Here is a 23,903-nt window from a genome sequence, read left to right on the forward strand (position 1 = left end):
ATCCGATTCTGGCATACAAAATTTTTACCGACTGCGCTGTGGACGAGGCATGGCTTGCTTGTTTGTTGCGGGCAACCTGAACCATGCTGTTTTGGACGAACCAATTATTTTTGTCCGATTTTTGAGTTCAAAATTTTTCGTATTTGTACGGTTCCGGCAAAAAAAAAACATTTTAAAATGATTCTTGTATTGCAAAATCTGTACACGATTTTTTCTCTCAACGTCTTTATTCGTTTTTTTTTGCATTCCAAAATACTTAAACGGGTTTTCTAAACTAAGTTTCACCATTCCGATTTTTGCTTTCAGCCGTCAAAAGCTGAGGTCACTGCTGAAACGGAAGACTGTCAAGGCTTTCATTGACAAATATTTTTTTTAAAAATTTGGAGGACTGATGGGTCAAGTGTATTGTTTTTAATTAGGATTATACTGAAAAATAATTAGGTTTCCACGGTCAAAATCGACTTTTTCTTTGTTAGGCACGGGACTAGCCATTCCATGTAGTACAATTTCAAGAACAGCCATAGTTGAAACAACACAAAAGCAGTTTTCTCCGCTACCATTGAGAGAAAAAAGACCATCTATTTAGCAAAATATATTGCAAAAACTGATTTTTCTTTTTCGAATTTCCCCTCAATGACAGTGAAAAAAAAAAACTTTTGCGTTTAGCGAACAAAAATAGAAAATTATTAAAATTTCAAAAACCATGTAGGAGGAGGAGGAGTTATGATACAACAAATTTCGATAATAATAGTATGGAAGAAAATATGAGTGAGACGTAGAAGATGGGTTCACTAACAGCAAGAAAGTCGTTTTAAGATAAGACAACGTATTTAAAATAAGCATTTTTCAAACGGCAGTCAAGTAAGGCAATTTTCTCTCAAAATAATCTCGATGTTGGCCTCATTTCTGAATTCTCAAGAACTCTTTGTTGAAAAATATCTATAAAAAGCAAAGCCTTGGTATTACAATCCTTTTGTGGAATTGGAACTTCTGTTTCAACAGACTTTGCAGTCGATTCACAGCGTACATAACCTGGTACATGACTGGTGTTACGATCCTACTGACATTAAGAATTTTTCTAGACCGGGTCTCGAACATACGACAACTGGCTTATAAGACCAGCGCTCTATGCATTGAACTGCCAACATGGGTACTAATCTATACATCTCGGAAATTGACAGTGTGACGATCCGGTATAGCGGTTTGGGTATTGTTAATGAACGGATGTAGATGAAATTCACTAGAAAATTACTGATTTGACAGGTGTTTTTTGCGATGAATAACAAAGTGTCTGAAACTACCATTTCTACTATTCATCAAGCATACTTATTTCCTGTTGAATTTGGCGTGATTTGGCTACCTGCTACGACAGTCGACAGACGCCTCAGCAGCGATCTACGGATCCGAAGACTTTCTACGGATCTTCTACGGAATGTGATTTTTTTCTTCGGATATCTACGGAAATCTGCAATTATCAATAGAGAACAACGGGAACTAGTTTTGTCTGGCGAGCGAAAAAAGTCTTTGCACTGCGAAAGATTCCGAGAAAAATTCCAATCTGCGCTTCAGTGATACCGCGATAGTCGGGTAAATTTAATCGAAGATGATCTCAGCCCAACCAAATGCCTTCAGTTTCAGTTAAACCAAAACGGACTCAGACTGTTAATACTTTTATCACAAAATACCACTAAAAACCTTTAACCCATATCAATCTAAATAGCAATTTCTATTCTTGGTTCTCGCTGAATGTTAATCAAAATAGAAAACGAAAACATAACTGAAATCCTAAGTTTGTTCGGAATTGTCGTTAACTCTGTCACATGTGAAAAATGGATTACTTTTTCTAAAGTAGTCGACTCGCCATTCTGAGAATCGTATGATGGAAAACTCACGTTTGTTACTTACTCAAAGTAAGAAAAATTACCATTCAAACTTGAAAGATTTTGCTTTCAAATGTTCCTAAAAGTTTTCTATGAAAAGATAACTAAAAATGAACATTGAGGGTTACCCTTTTTAGATTATTTTTAGTTATTTCCTTAAAACTCGAAATATTGTTACTCCATGTAAATTCAAGTCAATTTTCGATATGATCTGGCATAGTTTTTCCAAGGTCTGCGGGAAAATTAATACGTTTTTGATAAGACAAAAATATATTCAACGTATTTCCGCCCTTTTCTTCTAAATGTTCCTCTAAGTTTTCTATGAAAAGAGTAACTGAAAGTGAAGATTAAGGCTAACCCGTCGAATCCGTTTATTTGATTGATCACTTCATGATCATTATGATATGTTTGGGAAAGGAGTGATCAAGTCAAGTGAAACAACAATCTAATTTACTGTGATTTCACGTGAGTGTCGAATTGTTGCTTACTACTGATTGTAATTTTTTTTCATTTTTGACATCGCTTTAGTTTTTTTGCCAGCCATTTTGAAATTGTCCGAAGAAACGATTTTTTTTTCATTTTGTTAACCAACAACTTTTCACCACAGTGAATGTGGATAGATGGTTTATTGACCATAATTCCACACAAAAAAACGTGTGGCTTCGAATAACAAATTGCCTAAATTCATTTTTTTCCGCTGCTTACCAGGTGAAAATGGTTGAAACCATACGATTTTCACAACTAATTTTTCCCTAGTGTACACAAAATCTCATTCCGCCCAATTCAGCGGCTTAGCAGCAAGCGTGCAGGAAAAGGCACCGCCTACTTTGTTTATTATTCAATGCTGTTTGTCGCAAACGAATCGCAGTTTGTGACATGTTCATGAGATTTTTCCCTGTTCGATTAGATTGCTTGTGTGTCCGTGTAATTTCAATTGCTTATACTGGCAATTTAATCACGACTGACGACTGACTGACACATAAAGAACTCATACAATACCCTTCATCTAAACTGAACGGAGAAGATAAATCAAAGAAGAAAGCATTTGACAGTAATTTATGGCTAATAAATAGTTGGCTCTGTTCATAACTAGCAATCATACCGTCGATGATAGATGCATCTTAAATCGTGTCTTGTTTGTTCTAATGCCTAATCATTTCAGATCGATTTTCTTCCAAAGTCACCGGTGAATAGGCAAAATAAATTACAATTGTAGGTAAGCTGTGTGATACTATACTTCGCTACGTGAGTGGAAATCATCACCGGATAGAGTGCTCGGAGGGTTGGGAAGGGTTGATAACTCAGCCATCTTAGCTAGTGTACTAACTGCGCTTGATCATGTGTACAGAGCAAAAAAAAAATCTAGTGTTTGATCGCGTGAGTCTCTTCAATGGGAAAGGCCGGACAAAGACAGCTAGACAAAATCATCCTCTGGGAAGGTTGAAACGAACAAAATTAGCAAAGCTTGCTATGATGACTGATCAAAATCGAATCGCAGCACGTTTCTGAATTGTTCAAATTGTGTATGGATTTGTTTTCTTGTTTGTTTTGGAACCTCGATTGCGCGTTGAGAAATACCTACTGTTGTTTTTTTTGTTATTGGGGAAGTTTCGCTTCGCGTGGATGATCTTGTGCTCGCTGGTCTTAAGATTTTGGTAAGTATTGTGAGGGGGTGGGAAGCTCAACCACACACATACACGCACGCACGCTCATTGCTTATAGGTTTGCTAAACTTGTATGCGCCTACCTCTCAGGTGGTTTTATCGATAAGCATCTGAAATTAAAAAAGAAAGAAAAATCGTCCATTCGTTCAGTGAGTCTCGCTTTTTCGGGTATTGTTTTTTTTTGATATTGCAATAAATTTTGATATCTATGAGTGAATTCATTAACATAAAAAAACAGTGAATTGAGGAAAACATAGTGGAAAGAACAAACATTTACTGAATAGACACGTAACATATATAGAAAAAAAAACATCTATCATTCGTTAGTACAATGAATACAAAAGAACTGAGCGCCAATTATTTCACGTAAAGAAAAACAAAACACTAAAGAAATCACACACTAGAGCAAACGTTTTACATGAAACAACATCGATTGAATGATTGGACTATAAAAAAGCACATCTATCTTTCACAGAGAAAACCACAGACAGCACAAAGCATATTATAAGGTACACTTATTTAGTTGAAACTTTCAATGCCGGTTCAATTTTCGTTCTTTCCCCTGCCACCGACCGCAGACGGGTTATTCGTTCTGCCGTTCCGAAATAAAGGGGGAAAGTATTGTACGCGCTACAAGTCGCAAAATTAAGTGAACTCCCCATCAGCCTGCTTCGATACGCCTCCATTGTAGCTCATCGACTGTAGTAGGCGCAGACAGCAAGCACAAAGGTCGTTCGTTGATTTTTTTTCTGCCCCATTCCGTCGCGGCCTACTACTCCTTCTTGGCCGTCGCAGTTTGTCCCACCCATTTACACATACTCGAAAACAGGGGAAACAGGTTATGGACACAAACTGTTGTTCAACATTAATTCACAATAAAATAAAACCCTCCCTTCATTATTCCCCACCCACCAAATGAAGGAAGTGGTGTGGTGACCTTTTCCAACATTCCCATCTCTCGTACCGGTTGTTGTCGGTACAAATGTTAAACGGTTCCGTTTTCCCCCTCGTGGACTGTGTCCAAAGCTCCCAACAGAAACCGGCAGGGCAGCAGAATAAAAAAAAAAGAAGAATGAACCGATGAGCAATTTTCACTCGCCAAGACCCTAAATCCTGTCAGCACCAGTGGGAAAACATTGTCCCTCGCTACCGGTAGCCATTCATCACCGGCGCGGGAACGGTTTCTGAGTGGCTTGTTCAGTGTGGCGCTGGGACATTTTCCTTACAGCTTTTTATCGTCTTGACATCACCCACCCAAGGGTTTTTTTTTGGTTAAATCTTGATGGCAGGTCTTTTACTAGGTGAATTTGTTCTTTGAAATGAAAAAAAGAATAAGAAAATAGCAACTAACAAGAAAGCATCGGTAACTCCAGTGCAAAGACGTAGGGGGCAATCATGAAAAATGGGTCCAGCGTATTTCATTCTAAACTACGAACTCATGCATAATTAAGCTTGAGGAGTAATAATGGTATTGAGGAAATGTGAATTGAGTGCCCTCAGGGATGTAGTTACAAGCGAAATGTTTCTTTTACATAGATTCATGATAAAAAAAATTGGCAATTAAGTAGACCGAAAGTAAAAATTAGAAGGCAGAAATCAAAGAACAGACGACGGAAATCAGAAGATAAGACAGGTAAAACAGGCAAGACAGACAGGACAGACTAGACAGACTAGAAATAAAAGCCAACAAATAGACAAATAAAATCTAAAACCAGAAGACTAAAAATTACATAATATTCTAATAAATCCCTTGGCGTAAATTTCATTTTTCAAACATAGATATTTTCATTCCGACACCAAAACGATGGATATGTGTCGGGTACCATTTAATTCCCCCCCCCCCCCCCCCCTTTTAGTTGTTCTGCCACGTTCGGATAGAAACTCCCTTTCCCTCACAGTCCGGTCCCAGACTGAGACAACCTTATTATGAGTAATTTCATTCAAATCACTGAATAAAAAAGTCTCCCACTTTCAAGTCTAGCATCAAGGTGTTCTCGAACACCGAGTCCGGCTTTAGTGTCCAGGACAATCGGGAGCATGTTACAATATATGTTATTATATCATACATGCACAACAATGCCGCAACGTTTTTTTGCAGACGGTATTCTTTTTTATGCGATCGAGACCCTCAGACAACGAGAAACCCCTTGCCTACGTTCCCAGTGCCGTGACCGTTTTCGATTCCCTCGGATCTGTTTTTTTTTTCCGAAACTGCTCACCTTCATCATGTAACATGATAATAAAAAAAAAAAGAATAATATCAACACTCTCCGCTTGTCGGGTCAAATGAGGCGTTTTGCATTTTTTTTTCTCTCTCTAGGCCTACTGCCTACCGACATGAGAGAGTGTGACTCTATCAGCCATTCCCGCCCGTCAAACATTTAGCCCTGATTTCCTCGCCTACTGCAACGGAGGATTCAAATCCGTGTGGTCGCGCGGTACGGAGACAGGAAACAACATCGTGTAACCATACTTTAATAAGCTAGCAGCACTTTTATTGAATTCAGTAAAGCAAAGCGAAAAAATTATGCTCATGTACTCATCATCAGACGGAAAATGCGCACACATACAAACACACACACATTTCACCGTGGTCAGTTGAAGCGCGGGGATCAAAAACTACAATGTGTCTGTTAGCATTGCTGTACTTTTCATTACAAATTATCTCTTCATGTAGAAAAGGGGTTACGCTGCTACCTCTACTGGATACATTATGCATCAGAGTTATATGCGCGAAACATTGAAAAAAAAAAAAATACGACAGAATCAAACCGACAGCCAGGTAGCGACGGAGATTTCAACGCGATGAGTGATTTTCCAAGACTTGGGTTGTTGGTGGTCAGCAGCAGCAGCAGCGGCAAGAATAATTTGTAAAGGTGGATCGGATGATGATTATGACCCTGAGATTCGCCCACGGCTATGCACTAGTGTGTATTATTATTTATAATGTTTGCAAACTAGACCAGTTTTTGCAGCGGCTGGACAGAAGGCATGTTTAGGGAATTAGCGCAGTGTTCGGGACGCACATCGAACACTCGCACGGTTATTGGTTCTTGCATTGCATTACCTGAGAGAGCGCGGACTTTTTTCTTCGCTTGTCAGTAAAAAAACAGTAATTGAATTTGTTCCGGGCTTTGCACTTGAGTAAACATTACTGTAAACATGCGAAATGGCTCGAGAAATTGATTTTGTTATGCGAAATTAAGCCGACGCCGGCTAATGAGCCATGTCAAATAAACGAATTGTATGAAGAAAAAAAAAACATGGGCGTGGTTGAGCTTGAATTGAAATACATAGTTGCATTGTTGAGTGAAAAATGCACAGCTTGACAGTGTAATAGAAAATGTGCAAGGGAAATTGAAGTGGGTAGCCCCCACTCTCTCTCAAATCCTTAAACTCAAAGTCCAAGCCCCTGTGAGCACACGTGAGTTTGAATCCCGAAGTTCATTGATACAATGTTTCTCAGAAAAGACAAGAAAAACCTCAGTACCAAGGTGAAACGGACTGAATTCCCCCCGATATCACTGTTGGTTACCGCAGACGAGCAGTGCTTGCTTTGATTAACTTAATTTTTTCTTGCGTGTTTCAGACCGTTTGTAAAATGAAAAGTGTATTATGCTGAATGTATTGAATCACTAGAAACGTTCGTCGAATTGTTTCTAAATTTACAGTTTCAGTCGTTTGATAATAATTAAATTTGATAAACATTAAGATAGTTCCTTCAGAACAGTGCCGATCGTGATAAGCTTCGATTACAGTGCTAAAAGTTTGTCCTAACTAGACCTGTATAGCTGAAATTTAAACTCCATTATAATTAAACAGTTTTGGAAAACCTTTTTTTAACATTTTCATGTAGTTTAACATGGACTTGGTCATAGACTCGCATCGGGCCGGGTCGGGTGTATGATGGTTTTGTGTGCGCCTAAATTTTTGACAATTCGAGAAAAAAAGATTCCAAGTTCGTGAACACAACCCTGCAAAGTCTACTGAACCGATTCTTTTCAAACTTGGAACATACTTTCTCGGTATAAAATGCCTCCCCTCAACGTTTTTGAAATTTTTCAATTTTCATATTATGGTATTTTTCACCTCAAAATTGGCGGAAAATTTAGCGTAAGATTTTGCTTAAATATGCCACGAACTGTTAAAAATCAAAATAATAACGACGGAAAGGGAAAAAAACCTCGTGATTTAGGTAAATTTAGGAACATTTTTGATTTCAGATATTTCCGCCCCAAAGTAATCGTTTTCACCGCGCAACGTGATTCTCAAAAGAGTCTTTGGGGAATGCTCTGTTACCGCCTTATTTTTCGATATTAATAAAAGAAAATTTAACCAAATAATCTTTAAAAGCAGCATTTAATATGTAAAAAAAGTTTGAAAAAGTTGCTTAAGTTGTTTCTTTGTAGAAAAAAAGACGGGTGGGTAATGTCAGAGACATAACCGGATGACGTGAGTACGAGTAAAATGAATGGTTCAGTTTCTTTGATATTGAAGGATCGGAATTTGGATCTGGATTTCTGGAACTGAATTTTGAATCTGAATTCTCAATTTTGATGCTAGAGTCTGGAACTGAATTTTGAAGCTGAGTTCTACAACTTAAGTCTGGATTGCTGAACTGATTACTGAATCTGTGTTGTGGAACTAAACTCGAGACCAGGATTCTGGCTCGACACTGAATTCTTCACCTGAATCCTAGTAATGTACTATGGACCTAGATTCTACAGCTGAGTGTTAGCTACAGAGTTCCGGTTCAGGATTCAGTTTTAAAATTCGGATCCCGAACTCAGCTCCGAAATTCAAATTAATTTAGTTCAAAAATCTGCAGATTCTATTTCCTGATTTCATTTATCATTCTAGATTGTAAAGGGTGATTTTTTAAGAGCTTGAGAACTTTTTTAAACAATAAAACGCATAAAATTTGCAAAATCTCATCGGTTCTTTATTTTAAACGTTAGATTGGTACATGACATTTACTTTTTGAAGATAATTTCATTTAAATGTTGACCGCGGCTGCGTCTTAGGTGGTCCATTCGGAAAATCCGCTTTTTTATCGACAAATTTTGTTCAGCGATGAGGCTCATTTCTGGTTGAATGGCTACGTAAATAAGCAAAATTGCCGCATTTGGAGTGAAGAGCAACCAGAAGCCGTTCAAGAACTGCCCATGCATCCCGAAAAATGCACTGTTTGGTGTGGTTTGTACGCTGGTGGAATCATTGGACCGTATTTTTTCAAAGATGCTGTTGGACGCAACGTTACAGTGAATGGCGATCGCTATCGTTCGATGCTAACAAACTTTTTGTTGGCAAAAATGGAAGAACTGAACTTGGTTGACATGTGGTTTCAACAAGATGGCGCTACATGCCACACAGCTCGCGATTCTATGGCCATTTTGAGGGAAAACTTCGGAGAACAATTCATCTCAAGAAATGGACCGGTAAGTTGGCCACCAAGATCATGCGATTTGACGCCTTTAGACTATTTTTTGTGGGGCTACGTCAAGTCTAAAGTCTACAGAAATAAGCCAGTAACTATTCCAGCTTTGGAAGACAACATTTCCGAAGAAATTCGGGCTATTCCGGCCGAAATGCTCGAAAAAGTTGCCCAAAATTGGACTTTCCGAATGGACCACTTAAGACGCAGCCGCGGTCAACATTTAAATGAAATTATCTTCAAAAAGTAAATGTCATGTACCAATCTAACGTTTAAAATAAAGAACCGATGAGATTTTGCAAATTTTATGCGTTTTATTGTTTAAAAAAGTTCTCAAGCTCTTAAAAAATCTCCCTTTAGAACTGAATTCTTGAACCAAATTCTAATACTGCACGGAACTGAATTCGGAACATGGATTCTGCAGTGTATTTCTATTTTAATCTGAATTATAATCCTAGATTTCGGTCTGAAGTTCAGGTACAGAACTCAGTTTCAGGATTCTGAAACTACTGATACTGAATTCTGAACTCCGGACAAAAACTTTGAAACTGAATTCCGAAAAGAAATTTTGAAAATGAATTATGGTCTGAAATGAATTATGGTCATACGGCTGCTCGGCCATCCATGGAAGTTGACCATCAATGTTAACTTCCCTCTCTGAGCAGCCTAGATAGCCGTGTAGTGTCGGTAGCGGTTTCCCAACTGGCTAAGAATAACGCTACGGTCCACCTGTACCGGTGGTATAAGTCCACCAAACAGGTAAGCCGTGTGGCATCCGGCGGAATTATTTTTTACCAAGAATTGATCCACTGGTTTCCTGTTCCATGTCGTAAAAGGCCACAAAAATATGAACTCCTAAGTCAAGGTGTATTTCCGTGCCGATGGCTGAATGGCTGCAGGAGGTTAAACATTGCAGTCGTGAACGGAATATCTTGGGTTTTTCCCTTACTGGATACACGCAATGCTTAGCAATCAACTTCTTTGATCATCGCTTCGGTAGGCCAGAGATTAGAAAGCTGAGTGACTGTGGGTGTCCTCAAGGTGGTGTACTATCCCCACTTTTATGGAACCTAGTCGCTGATGGTTTGTTGAGGAAACTTAATAACCTTGGATTTCCGACTTATGGTTTTGCCGACGATTATCATATATTGATGACCGGTATAAGCATTAACACTCTCTTTGATTTAATGCAGCAAGCCCTGCGATCTGTTGAACAATGGTGTTGTCAGGTTTGGATTATCTGTAAATCCGGGCAAAACATCAATGGTGCTTTTCACTCATCGTAGGATAATTACAGGAGCTCGTCCGTTGCAGTTCTTTGGTTCAGGGGTCACTGTGGTCGATCAAGTTAAATACGTCGGGGTTATTCTTGACTCAAAACTGAATTGGTCTGCTCACATTGATTTCAGGATTAAAAGAGCTTGCATGGCTTTCGGCCAATGCAGACGAGCTTTTGGAAAATCATGGGGACTCAAACCCAGATATATTCATTGGATCTACACAACTATCGTTAGACCAATTTTAGCATATGGTTGTCTTGTATGGTGGCAGAAAGGAGAAGTCGCGACAGTTCAGTCGAAGCTAAATCATCTCCAAAGGATGGTCCTAATGGCGATGACAGGAGCATTCACGACAACTCCTACTGCTGCTCTAGAGGCGCTACTGTGCATTAAACCACTACATGTGTTCCTAAAACAAGAAGCATTATCTTGTGCATATCGTCTTAAGGTTACAGGGCTTTGGAACAGTAACCCATTAGATTATGCTACCAGCCACACTCGCTTGTGGTCTCAAATGTTTCCGTGGGATGAGTATTTACTCGCTCCTAGTGACCTAACTCTCACAAGCAGTTTTCCTTTTAAAACATTCAATGTGAGCTATCCTCTTCGTTAGGAATGATTGTCTGGTTGTCTGGAACGACAACTTGATGAACACATAGTTTGTTTTACGGACGGTTCTCTGTTGAATGGTCGTGCTGGTGCTGGTATCTACTGTCGTGAAATAGGCTGGAGCAGTCTCATTCACTTGGTAGATGCTGTACTGTGTTCCAAGCAGAAATCTACGCGATTCTGTGTGGAGTACAATCGGCACTTCAGCAGAGGATCTGTGGTAAGCGAATTTATTTTTGTTCCGACAGTCAGGCAGCCTTAAAAGCACTCAGTTCGAATGACTCACGGTCGAATCTAGTGATCGCATGTCGAACTCAAATTGAAGACCTCAGCATTTCAAATGCTGTTTACTTCTTATGGGTACCCGGCCATTCTGGTATTACTGGAAATGAATGGGCTGATGAGTTGGCTAGAGCTGGTGCAACGAATGATTTCGTTGGTCCTGAACCAGCTTTACCACTTTCAACTAGTTGGATAAAGCACAAGATTCGTTCTTGGGCTGTATCCAAACATGCCAGCTACTGGCGCAGCTTGCAAACTTGCGCTCAGACAAAAGCATTTCTACCAGATTTAAATCTGAAAATGTCAAAGTGTCTACTGCATTTCTCCAAGCATCATTGCAGTATTCTGGTCAGAGCTCTGACTGGACATTGCAAACTCAATTATCACATGGCTACTATTCAACGTGCTGAGTATTATTCGTGTGATTTGTGTGAATGCGATTATGGTACTTCATATCATCTGATATGTAACTGTCCCGCATTGACGCAGCTACGTATCCGGGTTTTTGGTTCTCCATACATGGTTGAGTCTGTGTATGCGGAGCTAAAATTGAAGGATATTCTCTCGTTCCTCACCCAATGTGGTAAGGAGCTATAGTCAGAAGGGTTCATCGTTCTTCCTGGAGTGAATGAATCCCTTCTGTATTCACCTTAAATAGGGTTTGGCAGATTGTTTGGCATCCTCTGAGGGGTACCGAATTTACTTCTTCTCGTACATACTGCGAGTCGTTCTGCATTCTTCCGGGAGTGCAGAATGGTGTCGCTTTTGTAAGATCTCTAAATCCTCTCGGGGGTTGGAGGTTTTATTAACAGCAGACTGTTCGGGACCTCGTAGAGGTTCAGAATTTCCTTCTGCTTCCACTAAATGTGATCCTCAGCAGATTGTTCAGCATCCCTTAGGGGTGCAGAATTTACTTCTGCTTTTATGTGTTTTTGTGTCGTCAATTTTTCCCATCCTCCTAGTCCAACCTTACCATTTCCTTTCAATCCTTCCCTCTTATATATCGGGAAAATGATGCTAAAAACAAATTGATGGCAAGGCACAAATCTCCAAATATCAAGGGGAACGTGCCATTTGAGCCAATTTGTTCTGATTCCTGATTCCTGATGGTCTGAAATGCATCTTCAGTTCCAGAAGTCAGTTTCAAAGTTCAGATCTAAGTCCAGAATTCATTTCTGAAATTTAGATCGAGAGCCCAGGTCTAGAATCGAGACTATGATCTCAGATCCAGAATACAGGCGCAGAATCAAGTTCTAAAATTCGGTTTCAACTACAGTTTCAGAATTCTGGAACTCGATTCTGGCCATGGATTCTCAACGAGGAACTGAAGTTAAGATCTGGATTGTGGAAATAAATAATAAAATCGGGTCTTGGGGTTATAATCTGAAATCCAGCACTGAGCTCTAGAACTGTCAACTACGCAGGCTAGAATGAATGAAGTGTCAATTTGTTAGCTTATAAAATATTTAGGAAAAGTGCATTTCGAATTAGAATTAGTTGTGGTTTCCTCATGCTACTGAAAATTCTATCACACATTGCTGATCATATCTTCAATGACTTGAAGAGAAAATTATATTAAATGGAACAAAAGATATTCACGATCAAAACTTTACCAGTCACCCATATGATAAGCTCTTAAAAGGCGCTCCATAGTAAAGTGAGACGTATTTACACTGGGGTCTCTTTTTACGCGGTTTTTTTTTATGCGGTTTCTTTTTACGCGGCTTTTTTTACGCGGATTTCCGAAGTTACGCGGTTTTTTTTTTACGCGGATTTCTGAAGTTACGCGGTTTATTTTTACGCGGATTTCCGAAGTTACGCGGTTTATTTTTTACACTGATTTCCCAAGTTACGCAATCATTCCGTCTGTTTGGGGCACCCAAATAAATCTTGCCCCCGGGCCCATTAATACGTGAAAGTGAGGCTGGAACAGTGAGTATCTTTATATAAGTTATTAGTGGGAAATTAATGAAAACGTTCGTGATCGCTTCTCAACAATCGGAAAAGAAAATAAACTGCAGCCTTTTGTGAAATCCACTAAGAATTGATATATTTTTATTTGTATGACTGATAAGATGTATTTGCATTTTCAAGCTATGCAAACAGCATCATCATGCATTCCACATGATAATTAAGCCTAAGCATTTTCAGCAGTTTAAATGACAACTAAATCGCAAGTGTCAAGTCAATTGAATGTTGGGTTGTAATACGGGTGGTCAAACTGCAGCTTCTGTCGCTAGAGCTTCTCGGTTGAATGAATCAACTATCAGAAGTATCAAGAAAAATGAGGCCAAAATAACAAAAGCTGCTATTGAAGGAACGGTTGGTTCTGCTAAGCTTTCATCATATACACGAGATCCTACGATGGTAAAAATGGAAAAAGCATTGCTGCTTTGGATTGAGGATCACGCACAAAAGGATATACCCCTAGATGGGGAGTTGATAAAAAACAAAGCTTTGCAGTTATATGGCCTACTATCGAATGATGGGCCATGTACAAGCTCTGCTGTCCGGAGTTTTACTGCAAGCAAATGATGGTTTTACAAATTTATGCAAAGAAATTCAATCCGTAATGTAAAACTAAAGGGTGAGAGTGCATCTGCGGACACAACGGCCGCAGACCATTTCAAAAAAACTTTTATGAAAATAGTCGATGGCGGCTCCTACCACGCAGATCAAATATTTAATGCAGATGAGACAGGTCTCTTTTGGAAGAAAATGCCTAGTCGGAACAAAAGGCTAGCGGATTCAAAGCAGCGAAAGATCGAATAACTTTGATGTTTTGCTGTAATGCATCTGGCGACCGTATGTTAAAGCCACTATTGATACATAAGGCAAAGAGACCACGTGCTCTCAAAAATGTATAACCTAAAGATTATCCTGTACATTGGATGTCTAACCGCAAGGCTTGGATGACGAAGGAATTATTTGAACAATGGTTCTATGATTTTTTTGTACCGGAAGTTCAGGAGTATTTAAACAGCAAGGGAATGGATTTTAAAGCCTTGCTATTGATTGATAATGCCCCTGGTCATTGCGAATTAACACATTCTAATATAAAAGTTATATTCTTGCCACCAAACACAACATCTCTAATACAACCGCTAGACCAAGGAATCATCTCAACATTTAAAAAACTCTATATAAAACAATCTTTTCGGTTCATCTTACAACAACTTGATCGAAAAAGCTCTGAATCTCTGCCAGAAGCCTGTAAAAAATACACCATGAAAGAGTGTCTAATTAACATTGAAGCAGCACTAACGGAAATGAGGAAGTCTACACTCAATGCTTGCTGGCGTCCACTTTGGCCCGACTGTGTCATTTTTACAAAACCACAATCGGATAATGCAGTTTCAGAAATCCTGTTGTGGGCTCACGCAATGGGAGGTGAAGGTTTTGAGGACATGTCCAGTAAAGATATCGACGAACTTTTAAAGGAGTCCGTTATAGAAAACGAAGAGTTATTGGACAGCCTCAATGATACAATTGACCCAGCGATCGATGATAGCCAAGAAATAAGTGCGACAAAAATTAAAGAAGGGTTAGATTTGGCGAATAAGCTAGCGGAGCATTTTTTAAAATGTGACCCTAATATACAACGTGCTATTTCCTTTAAAAATGATCTTAATTATTGTATGGTACGGTACAAAGAATTGGAATCAAATTTATTGAAAGAAATGCAAGAAAACATTGGTACTGAAGTTTCCAGTGATGTTACAATCCACACAAAAAAGCGTAAATTTGTAATTTACGATAGTGATTAATTTTTCATTTTTTGTTTTTTGTTTATATTTGTTATTGTTGTATGCTATATTTGAACTCAACTGTTGTATGAATTTTGAAAGTCGAATAAATAAATTTGAAATATCGAATAGACAGCAGGATATATTGTTTTATTGCCAATACAACTTCCATTTATTCTGTGATTTTGAGCAAATCGTAAAAATTTTAAACTTGTAAATTTGTGTGAGAAAAAAACATGAAGAAATATTCCGAAAGTATTTAATGGCTCTCTATGAGGTTTTACGTGGGTTTCTGAAGTTAAGCGGTCTCAAATTTTCCCAAAGTCGATTTTCACACCAGATTACACCAGATCTGGACGTTCATGCATTCTAAGATATTTGCATCAAAAAAATTATTCCTTAAGTTTTGCGGTTTTTTTTACGCGGATTTCCAAAGTTACGCGGTTTTTTTTTACGCGGATTTCCCAAGTTACGCGGTTTTTTTTGCGCGGTTTTGTTTTATGCGGTACGTATCCCCCGCGTAAAAAGAGACCCCAGTGTACGTAAAAAAAGCCGAGAAAAGTAAGCGAAAATTTACTAATTCGAATCTACCAGACTGTCAACACTCACTAAACCAATTATTTTCACTTCCAATTCGCATATGTCAACAGATAAGTAGTTCCAAAAGTATTTTAGATAACATTTAGTTCCCCATCTTTGTTCACTTTTCGTTGTGTTTTTCTCAAATGAAAACGACCAGCAGCTGGATGACGCAATCGTTCTTGTATAAAGTGAAACTCACACAGCGAACGATGCACAAAAAACAGTCACGCGGCAGAACTGAATGCTTGATTCTGTATCTGAAACTAAATTCTGAAATTTTTTCAGAAACTGAATTCTCGATACTCGAACTAAAACTGAGCTGTGGACCTCAACCAACCGAAATGATACACTTGCTTCAATTCCTGTTCAGTCAGATAAGAATGAACGAAATATATCAAGTGTTAACCTTTTATACCTCTCCAGTAAATAACGCAGAAATGAAATGTTGCTTACTACATCAAAACCGTCGGCTCGGGTACGAGAAAGGCAAACACGCTCTAAGTTTTATTCTTAGTTAGTTAGTTGATACCAAACATTTCAGAAAACATTAGTTTTGAATAATTTGTGATTATGTCATACAACTGAAAATATTATCATAAATTGATGATCATATTTCAGATGGCATGTAGCAAAAATAATGTTGATACGTTAGATACAACATGAGATATTCACGATCAAAAACTTATCATTCTCTCAGAGGGTAAATTTTGAAAAGGCGCCCCATAGTAAAGTAAGTCGTATTCACGACAAAATACAAAATAGAGTTTTTTGATTCAAATTATCTCTTACTCCCCCCTTAAATATGTTTTTAATCAAGCACGTATCCATAGAGGGTCCCCTCCAGAAATATGGAAACATACTATGAATAAATTCATTATTCATATGAATTTATATTTACTATTAGAATATGTGTAATGATGCTTTTCTCACTACCGGTAATATAATCAATTGATGCAAGCTTCATTCAGACTTCTATTTCCGGTGTCAGAATAGTGATGGATACCCGATCAGATTCACATAACACATGTATATCAACAGTTGATATGTATAACAATTTGTGTTATTTTGAGATATTTCACAAATGAAAACAGTTGAAAAATAAAACCTATGATAACAATATAATAACAAAATCAGTTATGATGTTTTATTTTTATTTGCAAGACTCATGATAAAGTTCAATAATTGGAAAAATGAGTTCTTCCGTTGCTTCATATCGAAATATAAAGATCAGAATATCAAAGAACTAAAAGAAGAAACCAGATCACAACATAAATTAATCATTTAATAAAAAAAATGCTAACGATGCTAAAAGTTGACTGTGAGATAGTTTTTCTGTGTTAAATTTGAAATCTAATTGATTACAACTATTGTTATAAATTTCTGCTTTCGGACTTCTGTAGTTATATCAAATTCAATAATAATTATGATACAAACGTTTCAAAACCTGTTACGATTGTTGTATGTTCCCGCTAGAGTCTTTTTTGTTATGATTTTTGTTATTTTAACAGCTTACCAGCCAAAAATATTTCAAAATTTATTACAAAATATTTCTAAAATAAATTACTCCAGTTCTTATAATTCTTTTATTACCATCTGATCGGATACAGTAATCCAAGTCTCAATATAAAAACGAGCTTAATCCACCTAGCAGTAATATGCTTCCTTTTTTATCAATCTGCATGTGTTTTTTGCATGAATATTCTTCGGTGTGTTAGGGTTTCATAAATTTTTTTGGATGATCGTCGTTTCAAATGACAGTTTGAAATTTCAATCACTTATTACCCTGTAATTTTAGTACTGCAAATCGGTCGAAAAGAAAAACTGTATGAAACCATACAATTAATTCTGTGAATCTGTGAATCGAAAAAGAATTCCAAAATTTTGGGGTAAATTCCGGACCTTTTATTAGCGACTACCTTGATTAAAATCGATTGAGCTAACTCTGAGAATATGACCTCTTTGTTAGGAGTTAACTTTTTTTTTTATTTTTCTCGCACATTTCACCCCTTCACTACTCGGTGTCGGATCTGGATGAAATTTTGACAGGAAGGCTTTGGATTTTTATTTGGATTTAATCCGTTAAGCGGTCTCTGACAAAATTGAGAATTTTCATGCATTAGGATATCTTTCATTTGAATCTAAGTTTGTAAGTATTCGTACTCCGTGAACAGCGACTACGTATTTTGTACACACACCTAAAAACTGACATTAGCTAATCTCGGAGAACTGACTCGAATCGTATATGACGATCGATTCGGAAGTATCTTTTCTCAGTGATTGCATAATCTTTACATATGAAAATAGGTTTCAGCTCACTGTCCAAAATGTTATGAAAAAAATTTCTTATACACTGTGCTGTACATAGTTTTTTCAAGTACATATTAAAATCGTGTTTCGTTTCGCTTCCAAACATCGATTTATCATGAAACTTTCACACTCAAAATTCCTTTCACTAGGATAGACAGGAAAAGTCATTTGCACAAAAATGTCAATGTCTCCTTTAGAAATGTACGGATTTTATCAAACTATGGCTTGTTTGAAAGGTATTACAAAGAGATTTTTAAGCTTTGGAATCTTTTTTGTTTTTGAGGTCAATTGTGACAGATATTGTCAAAATATAACAATAACTATAACTCAAAAAGTAAACAATGGATCAATCAGGAATCAGGAATCAGAACAAATTGGCTCAAATGGCACGTTCCCCTTGATATTTGGAGATTTGTGCCTTGCCATCAATTTGTTTTTAGCATCATTTTCCCGATATATAAGAGGGAAGGATTGAAAGGAAATGGTAAGGGTTGGACTAGGAGGATGGGAAAAATTGACGACACAAAAACACATAAAAGCAGAAGTAAATTCTGCACCCCTAAGGGATGCTGAACAATCTGCTGAGGATCACATTTAGTGGAAGCAGAAGGAAATTCTGAACCTCTACGAGGTCCCTTACAGTCTGCTGTTTATAAAACCTCCAACCCCCGAGAGGATTTAGAGATCTTACAAAAGCGACACCATTCTCGGAAGAATGCAGAACGACTCGCAGTATGTACGAGCAGAAGTAAATTCGGTACCCCCCAAAGGATGCCAAACAATCTGCTAAACCCTATTTAAGGTGAATACAGAAGGGATTCATTCACTCCAGGAAGAACGATGAACCCTTCTGACTATAGCTCCTTACCACATTGGGTGAGAAACGAGAGAATATCCTTCAATTTTAGCTCCGCATACACAGACTCAACCATGTATGGAGAACCAAAAACCCGGATACGTAGCTGCGTCAATGCGGGACAGTTACATATCAGATGATATGAAGTACCATAATCGCATTCACACAAATCACACGAATAATACTCAGCACGTTGAATAGTAGCCATGTGATAATTGAGTTTGCAATGTCCAGTCAGAGCTCTGACCAGAATACTGCAATGATGCTTGTAGAAATGCAGTAGACACTTTGACATTTTCAGATTTAAATCTGGTAGAAATGCTTTTGTCTGAGCGCAAGTTTGCAAGCTGCGCCAGTAGCTGGCATGTTTGGATACAGCTCAAGAACGAATCTTGTGCTTTATCCAACTAGTTGAAAGTGGTAAAGCTGGTTCAGGACCAACGAAATCATTCGTTGCACCAGCTCTAGCCAACTCATCAGCCCATTCATTTCCAGTAATACCAGAATGGCCGGGTACCCATAAGAAGTAAACAGCATTTGAAATGCTGAGGTCTTCAATTTGAGTTCGACATGCGATCACTAGATTCGACCGTGAGTCATTCGAACTGAGTGCTTTTAAGGCTGCCTGACTGTCGGAACAAAAATAAATTCGCTTACCACAGATCCTCTGCTGAAGTGCCGATTGTACTCCACACAGAATCGCGTAGATTTCTGCTTGAAACACAGTACAGTATCTACCAAGTGAATGAGACTGCTCCAGCCTCATTTCACGACAGTAGACACCAGCACCAGCACGACCATTCAACAGAGAACCGTCCGTATAACAAACTATGTGTTCATCAAGTTGTCGTTCCAGACAACCAGACAATCATTCCTAACGAAGAGGATAGCTCACATTGAATGTTTTAAAAGGAAAACTGCTTGTGAGAGTTAGGTCACTAGGAGCGAGTAAATACTCATCCCACGTAACCATTTGAGACCACAAGCGAGTGTGGCTGGTAGCATAATCTAATGGGTTACTGTTCCAAAGCCCTGTAACCTTAAGACGATATGCACAAGATAATGCTTCTTGTTTTAGGAACACATGTAGTGGTTTAATGCACAGTAGCGCCTCTAGAGCAGCAGTAGGAGTTGTCGTGAATGCTCCTGTCATCGCCATTAGGACCATCCTTTGGAGATGATTTAGCTTCGACTGAACTGTCGCGACTTCTCCTTTCTGCCACCATACAAGACAACCATATGCTAAAATTGGTCTAACGATAGTTGTGTAGATCCAATGAATATATCTGGGTTTGAGTCCCCATGATTTTCCAAAAGCTCGTCTGCATTGGCCGAAAGCCATGCAAGCTCTTTTAATCCTGAAATCAATGTGAGCAGACCAATTCAGTTTTGAGTCAAGAATAACCCCGACGTATTTAACTTGATCGACCACAGTGACCCCTGAACCAAAGAACTGCAACGGACGAGCTCCTGTAATTATCCTACGATGAGTGAAAAGCACCATTGATGTTTTGCCCGGATTTACAGATAATCCAACCTGACAACACCATTGTTCAACAGATCGCAGGGCTTGCTGCATTAAATCAAAGAGAGTGGTAATGCTTATACCGGTCATCAATATATGATAATCGTCGGCAAAACCATAAGTCGGAAATCCAAGGTTATAAAGTTTCCTTAACAAACCATCAGCGACTAGGTTCCATAAAAGTGGGGATAGTACACCACCTTGAGGACACCCACAGACACTCAGCTTTCTAATCTCTGCTTGCCGAAGCGATGAACAAAGAAGTGGATTGCTAAGCATTGCGTGTATCCAGTAAGGGAAAAACCCAAGATATTCCGTTCACGACTGCAATGTTTAACCTCCTGCAGCCATTCAGCCATCGGTACGGAAATACACCTTGACTTAGGAGTTCCTATTTTTGTGGCCTTTTACGACATGGAACAGGAAACCAGTGGATCAATTCTTGGTAAAAAATAATTCCGCCGGATGCCACACGGCTTACCTGTTTGGTGGACTTATACCACCAGTACAGGTGGACCGTAGCGTTATTCTTAGCCAGTTGAGAAACCGCTACCGACACTACACGGCTATCTAGGCTGCTCAGAGAGGGAAGTTGACATTGATGGTCAACTTCTATGGATGGCCGAGCAGCCGTTTTGTTTTTGAAGTCAATTGTGACAGATATTGTCAAAATATTACAATAACTATAACTCAAAAAGTAAACAATGGATCAAAGAACGAAAACAATAGCGTTCTGACTGATAAAAAGACCTTTTATTTGCAACTAGTCCGATCAAAATCGGTTCAGTCATCTCTGAGATCGACGCCTCTTTCCCAAAGTTTGAGAGAATTCTATACCTATTTTTATGTATTTAAAATAGGAAAAATGAAAAAAATCACAATTTTTGCGAATTTTTTCCACAATTATCGTTCAACAAAATAAATTCAAATGTTTTGCATGATAAAAAGCATCATTCGAACAACATTTTGTATTTTTTTCGTGGAAAAAAATTGAGAAATAAGTCGGTGAAGAGGTATTTTTGAGAACACTTCTTAAAAGTCATGATTTGCGGTGTCTCAGCGCAATCTAATCAGAAGTGAACAAACGAACGCAGCATAGTTAGAGTAGAAGTTTTTCTTCCTCAACGTTTCTGTTTGATTTTTTTAAATTGTTTTAATTTTTGGTGGTTGTTTAAAGTGGAAACTGCGATTTTTCCTAAAAAATCCGCCATTTTTCAGCTGTTAAACTTTCCCAAAGTAACAAACAACGAAAAGGAAAACGTTGGGGTCTGGTTTTTTATATGTAGAAAGTGTGTGCAAAATTTGAAAAATTGGTGCAGTAGTTTTTGAATTACGATAGACACGGACTTTTAGAACCTGCTTTCGAGAAAAACGCGTTTAAAGTTTTTTTTGTCTATAAAGTCGAAGAAAACAATTCATTACTTTAGGGAGCCCGTAGGGTCTAACATTGTCAATAAACCATATTTTTTCTTTTATGATTTATTATAATGAATAATTTCAAGAATTTTTGGTCAAGTTTTGAAGTCAATCGAAGTAGAAATCTTGAGCCTGTGTGCCGAGCTCTTACTTCTTCGTAGAATGAGATAGCCTTAGATAAAGGTCTATAACTTCTAGAGTTTCGTTCCAATAGGCTTGAAAATTTCACAGAAAATTTTTCAAATGTTTTACTATAAGAAAATATAAAGAAAACGTGTTTAATCCACCTAGCAGTGAGATGATAACTTTTTTTTATCAATTCACATGTGTTTTTTGAATGAATATTCTTTGGTGTTTAAGTTTTCATGACATTATTTTAATGTCCGTCGATTTAAGCGTCAATTTGAGATCTTACTCACTCATTACTCTGTTATGTCGAAACTGCAAATCGGATCGAATTTGAATCTAAAAGTGTAACAATCGATTAAACATTCCATGATATGTCGATATATAATTTTTACTTTAGAGTTTAGTGTAATTTAAGGTACTTCCAGAGCCGATATTCAGGAACCAGCATAACCCAAACAGATTCGTATGGCTATATGACGAATAAATTACAACAGTTTTGAGTCCAGCTTTGAAGCTTTCTGAGATTGTCATTATTGGATACGGATCCCATGAGCTACTCTGAGATTTTATTGAGACATACAAAACATATTTTTCAGCCTGATACTCGAATTAATAAAAATATCGTGAAGTTACACTCCATGCTTTAAGTTGCCTGTTATCTTGATTTTTTTGTCGTGAATACGACTTACTTTACTATGGGGCGCCTTTTCAAAATTAGCCATATGGAAGAATGGGCAGAACTTAATCGCGAATATCTCGACTTGTATTAATGGTAGCAACATAATTCTTTCACCATTTCATCAAAAATATGATCAGGAATTCAGGATAATATTTTGAACAGTGTGCGATAACCACAAACAACTCAAAAATTAAGTTTTCTTAAAATTTGAAAACAACGCGGAAAACACCTTACTTTCGCTTGGGTTTTTCGCGCAAGGACGACGATTTTGAGGTAGTCAGGCACATATCTTCAACTGAATGCGTATAAAAGGGGAACCGTGGTCAAAAATCGATCATTTCTTTTCGTGCGTTCGATGGAAGCAGACGTCGTGGGAGTGGAATCATCAACCAGCAGCGACGGACCAAATTGAGTTCCTCAATTTGGTCCTTGTGAATGCTAGAACAGAATCCCTACAGCATATTGATAATTTCTTTCAATAAATTATGCAAATCCGAAATGAAATAATCGACAATAAAATTCTGTATGTGGCTATTTTTATAGCCGTTAGGACCGCCCATTAGTGAAAAAGCTACAAACGAAATCACATAAAAGGAAATCTCTTAACAAAAATTCAATCAGTTTGGATTCAATCACCACTGCGAGCAGATGTGTTTTGTGTCGTCTGCACGCTTTCGACAACAGCGATTACGTCACAGTTGCCAGTCATTAGCAGTAGGAAAAAAACAACGGTGGAGAGCATTGCACAATATCAGCCGTTCTAATGGCTCTAAAAGTTTTCTAAAGAACTATTAGGATTTGTTGTTTGCAAATCGTAGGGAAATATCCTCAGTTTACTGCAAATCAAGAATAGTTTGCTTAGATTTGTGCACTTTTCGCTGTGTGAAATTCACAGTAATCGAGATCAAGTGAAGCTTTCTTTGTTTTTGCGAAAAATGTGAAAAAGGGGAATGCGTGCATAATTCATACAATTGATATTCGGAAGTGTTAAGGAGCATGTCAGTTGTTTTCGTATTCACGACATCCAGTTATGTCTCTGACATTACCCACCCGCCTTTTATAAACAACATTTATCGATATTAATTATTTGGAACAATTACCACACATTCGTCAGAGATTCCATAATCGCAAGTGACTAGAGTAATAAGTTGAAAACCATGAACAAAAATGCAAAAACGACTGGACTCGAACCTGCTACCTTGTCAATACTGCGCTTTAAGAGCCTTGCTGGGAAGATAATTTTTAAATAATCCAATCCAATTCTGCAAACAGTGTTTGAACAGATTCGTCCGAGTGGAACAGTTGTTGCATTGTATTGCAGAACATCCACGTCGTGAATTCACCTTTAATTGGAACCATTCAATTGTTTTCACGAAAACCGAAGAAATTGAATTGCACACCCATCTAGTTTAATTGAATAATTCATTCGAATTCCATTTTACACGTTGTACGGTGCGATAAATTCCATAAAAAAATTGTTTCCCATTTAGCCCACAAGGCTCTAAACGGTATCA

The 23,903-nt window shown here is 38.0% G+C and overlaps 1 protein-coding gene across 10 annotated transcripts in view; it reads right to left on the reverse strand.

The window, feature by feature from the left end:
- LOC131432119 (dachshund homolog 2) overlaps positions 1–23,903 on the reverse strand; it is a 130,954-nt gene that overhangs the window by 48,377 nt on the left and 58,674 nt on the right. For 6 of the 10 annotated variants that reach the window (XM_058598214.1, XM_058598211.1, XM_058598218.1 and 3 more), the window contains exon 2: positions 3,628–3,654. The exons of the other annotated variants lie outside the window; for them this stretch is intronic. In XM_058598214.1, the coding sequence (XP_058454197.1) occupies positions 3,628–3,654 (27 nt within the window). The remainder of the gene's footprint in view (positions 1–3,627; positions 3,655–23,903) is intronic. 10 annotated transcript variants of the gene reach the window in all.

Source organism: Malaya genurostris, chromosome 2 (assembly GCF_030247185.1).
Source record: "Malaya genurostris strain Urasoe2022 chromosome 2, Malgen_1.1, whole genome shotgun sequence".
Taxonomy (NCBI): domain Eukaryota; kingdom Metazoa; phylum Arthropoda; class Insecta; order Diptera; family Culicidae; genus Malaya; species Malaya genurostris.